General features: G+C 40.8%; 1 protein-coding gene across 1 annotated transcript; it reads left to right on the top strand.

The window, feature by feature from the left end:
* Positions 1-1,842: 1,842 nt before the first annotated feature.
* On the top strand, positions 1,843-4,049 carry CYTL1 (cytokine like 1). Its single transcript, XM_010130549.2, has 4 exons — positions 1,843-1,988; positions 2,096-2,140; positions 3,522-3,650; positions 3,817-4,049. Exons 1-4 carry the CDS (start codon positions 1,845-1,847, stop codon positions 3,898-3,900), a joined length of 402 nt encoding a protein of 133 aa, XP_010128851.1. The 5' UTR covers positions 1,843-1,844; the 3' UTR covers positions 3,901-4,049.
* The last annotated feature ends 242 nt before the right edge of the window (positions 4,050-4,291 follow it).

Raw genomic sequence — 4,291 nt, 5'->3', positions numbered from 1 at the left:
GCTGTTCAAAAGACTGCTCTTCTGGCAGAGTTACATTTTAGCAGCTTACCAAACAAGAACGTGATAGAAGGGTAATATTTGACTCCTACCTTCAGCCACTCTTTACAGTAATGAAATGGTAATTAAGAGTCTTCTTTACCAGCAAGGCTCACAGTTAGTAGCATCTTTTCCTTGGATGTGCACTAGGTAGCTGTGGTGAGATCTGAGATCCAGCTGCTTGAGGCCACCTCAGAAGGTTTCTTGTCTTCCTCTGGCCTCTTCATTCACTTGTCTAGTGAATGTCCCTTTCCTGAAAATAAGACCCATTTGCAAAGGCTAGTCCTAAATTCCCTACAGCCAGGACTCCCAACTTTTCTCTGCTCTCCGAATATCCACCACTTTAACCTTCAGGAGCACATGATGTTGCTAAATCTATCATTCTTTGTGAGAGCAAAGAAATGTATAACAAGGCCAGGTTGGATGAGGCTCTGAGCAACCTGATCTGGTCGGAGATGTCCCTGCTACTTGCAGGGGGGTTGGACTAGATGACCTTTAAAGGTCCCTTCCAACCCAAACCATTCTATGATTCTATGATTCTATAAGACAGTATCGACAGAGAGCATGCAGCTCTTTCCCTGTTTCTTCCAGGTGTTTTGGTGGATTTAAGTCAGAGTCCTCTATAACATATAGAATACTTCTTTGTCCTCAAAACTAGTTTTCAAGACTTTGATTTTCTTCCTAAAATGGCTGGTGGGAAGCCGCTTTCTTTTACAGACGTTCAGTCATTTCCCCTTCTCCCACCTTCAGATGAACCTTCCTGGTCTACTGCAATGCCAGAAGATTGCAGTACATCATCAGATACTTTACTATTTTGGTTAATATCTAGCTAGAATCTGAATTTGAAAGGTGGTGTGAGGTGGCGTAATTTTTTTTGCAGGGGGGTGGGGGGGGTGGAGTGGATAACTTGTGAAATAACCAGTTCTTCATTCGAAGGTACCTCCATTTTACAAGACAACATATAAGAACAACATATGTTCAGCCTCATGCCTGCATCCCAGCATCTGGATATCTCAGTTCCGTCTGGCATGTAATAAAAGAACAGAGCCTCATAAATTCAGCTCAGAAAGCAAAATAGTTTTTATACATTTATGACAGCCATATAGAGATTTATTCATTCTATTTGAGACTATGAATGTGTAAATACACAGGTCTCCCCAGGCAGCCATAACGAACACTATTTTTTGATTGAGAAATTGGGAGCATCTGTATAGGTTGAAAAAAGAAAATTATACCGGACCTGGGAGGTCTCCTTTACAGCGGTAACCTTTCAGATCTGCTAAGGATCAGATCTGCAAGTCTCACTGATACTGCCAACATATGACACCAGTCCTGGAAGGATACCTCTCTATCTCTATACAGCCTATGTAGTCCCACAGCTCTACGTTATGCTCACAAGAAAGCGGGGTATGTGCCAAAGCACGTACAGAATCAGGGCCTATGACCCTCTGATACCCCCGTACTGTTTCTTACACATATTTCTGCTGCTTGAGGAGCTCACTAGGTTGTTTTCTTTCTGGAATGAAAAGTGCCTGTAGTGTTTGGTTTTTTTACCCTCATTCCCTCCTTTCCGTGCTCTGGGCAGGAAAGCACTAGCAGCTCTGCCTCATAGGTTGGCAGGAAATTTAAAACAGCAGCAAGCTGCTGCTTGGACCACCCCCATACTTTTTTTTTTTTTCCATTGATGCAGGAGACTATTTAATTGGGGGCTGACTTGTCAAACTTACTCATTGATGCTTACCAGTAGCTGCTTAACCACTACCTGATTTTTTTCCTCCCTTCTTCCTCCTTTGGACAAACTCCCCACAATGAAGATGCTGCTGAGCCTGATTGTTCTGCTCTCTGCTGCCCTGTTAACCAACGCAGCTCCTCCAACATGCTACTCAAGAGTATTGTCTCTGAGCAAAGAAATCACGGAGTCCTTTAAGGAGTTACAGACCTCCAAAGATGTGGTGAGTCTACCTGAAAACTGCTCCTGCAAAGACGCTGTGAGTTACTTCCTTTTGACACAAGTTTCTCTCTAAACAAATCTGCAACTGGTCTTTCTTCTTTCGTGCAGGACTCATGTGTGGAGATGCTGCCCACGCTGTACTTGGACATACATGTAAGTATTCACACTTCTTTCTTACTGCTCTGCAGTAAAAGCAGCTAATGGAAATAGAGGATAACTCTTAAGATTACACCCCAGAAGAGTGGTTGGAAACAAATTTTTAAAAGCTTAATTAACTAGAGAGATGAGTAAACACACACACAAAAAAAAAATCTCACTTTTAACCTTATTAAAATCCCCATGGAGCTTCTGAGATTTTACTTATTTAAAAATTCAAAAATTAGGAAATCAATATTTTTAAGTGATTATCATTTGTACATTATGAATTTATTGTGACAGAACCTTTTCTGTTAAATATGTGCAACAAAACTTTGAATAATATTGTAAAAGAAGAAATGCAGAATAAACTTTCTTCACTTAATAAATCTACTTCATTTTATATCACGAGTGGCTTCTGGCACTGCAGTTTTAATAAAAAAGAAGTACAGGAGTACCTTGCTGGCTTTTCCTGTTTTAAATAGCCAGTAGTTGAATCCAGAAAGAAAAAGTATGCCTGAGGATATGGAAGTGTAATACTGAGAAAAGACAGCAGTAGTCATCTCCTAGCAAAGACAAAATAGCCTCCTGCACATGCTTTCTGTCATAGTGTTCTGCCCTGAGATATCTGACATATTTTGCTTAATTTCCCAGTGCTCAACTGACTAACTAAAAAGCAGAAAATATCAGACAAACCAAGAGATGTCTGACACATTTTGCCAGAGGCAACTACACCATCAAGTCTTGCAAGTCAGGACCCTCCAGATCCCAGTTCCAGAGTTGTTAGTGCCTCACTTCACTGCAAAGACTAAGGAATGCGAGTCCAGTGGCTCGGTTTCCTTTGCTTTAAAGCAAAAGCCGGGATATTTATTTACCTCTTTCATGGGGATGTTGTGAAACTAATGTTGGCTGTGCTTCATTTTGATAACACAAAGGCTGAGGTAAAAATCACTCTGAAAAAAATTTTGCCTGGCATTCACAGAATTGCTATTGTATGGGAACAGAGGAATCATGTCTGTGAGATCTTCATAATCTGTTCATCAGCTAAATCAGGTGCTCTCTTAAAAGGGAGATGGTGCACATATTCTGTAGGTAACTCCAACAACTGGAGGAGCAAATTTGATTATATTGGCACTGCTGCCTCCTAAAGCATGTGAGAAATAAGCTGGCAGACCAAAACTGTATCTATGCACTTTTCCAGGCACTTATTTGGGCCAAACATCTTTGTTAGGAAGTATGATGGTGAATTTTCCTAACTGAAGGTTACACGGATTACACATACACAGAGGCAGGAATTCAAGGTTCCCACAGAGGCAGTAAGAATTTTGTAAGTGGTGGATGAGAAATATAAATCTGTGTTTGTGCAGGGTTACACATACCTCTTTTGTGTGCTTTGCAGAATTACTGTGTGTTGGCAAAACTCCGTGATTTTGTGGCCTACCCCAGATGTGAGAGAGTGCTTGAAGTGAGTGAGCTGAAGGAAAAAGCCCGGAGCCTGTACACCATCATGATCTCCTACTGCAGAAGGGTAGGTCAAGATGCACCAACAGGGACACATTCTCTGCTTTTACCCATCTCTGTCTCCACCTTGTCTCCCTGACAAGTAAAACTGGATCAGAGCCTGAGCTTCTCAACATTGTGCTATCTTCTTCCTTCCTCCTTATAAATGTTAGTCTTCTCTTTTGTTTCTCCAGGACTTGGTGTTCCTCACTGATGACTGTAGTGCTCTGGAAAATCCTGTTCTGCCTCCCATCGAGCCCTCCTCCATTGAAAGCTAAAATAGACTTAACCCAAAAGTTGTACCTGGGAAATTTTCAAGGAGCCAAAATACATATATGCAGTCAACTACAATGTTAACAACTGAGATCTTTTTCAAGAACACTAGCAATATTATCTGAGACCTACCCATTTTTCTCTGCCTTGGCAGGAAATGAACTGCATGCCTTGCATACCTACTGAGCTGCTAGGGAAACTACGGTTAGAGAGCATTTTTTTCATTTGGCAAGATATGATATTTCAGCTTAGCCAAATGTATAAAGTATGTTTTGTTGAAACATTAGATACTAGGTTTTTTTACTCTTTTATGAATAACTAGATTCATATAAAGAAAATACATTAAGATCAATATTCTATCCTGACTTAGCAGTTCTTTTATTAGATGGGCTTGGA

The sequence above is a fragment of the Chlamydotis macqueenii genome, chromosome 4 (genome assembly GCF_036417535.1).
Source record: "Chlamydotis macqueenii isolate bChlMac1 chromosome 4, bChlMac1.mat, whole genome shotgun sequence".
In the NCBI taxonomy this organism is placed as follows: domain Eukaryota; kingdom Metazoa; phylum Chordata; class Aves; order Otidiformes; family Otididae; genus Chlamydotis; species Chlamydotis macqueenii.
This window is presented reverse-complemented; position numbering and strand designations above follow the sequence as displayed.

Bases quoted from the DNA above. Each gene is read 5' to 3' on its own strand.
- CYTL1 (XM_010130549.2), top strand. From the start codon at position 1,845: ATGAAGATGCTGCTGAGCCTGATTGTTCTGCTCTCTGCTGCCCTGTTA. The intron at 1,989-2,095 runs GTGAGTCTACCT...TCTTTCGTGCAG, and splicing joins TACAGACCTCCAAAGATGTG to GACTCATGTGTGGAGATGCT. The intron at 3,651-3,816 runs GTAGGTCAAGAT...TTGTTTCTCCAG, and splicing joins TGATCTCCTACTGCAGAAGG to GACTTGGTGTTCCTCACTGA.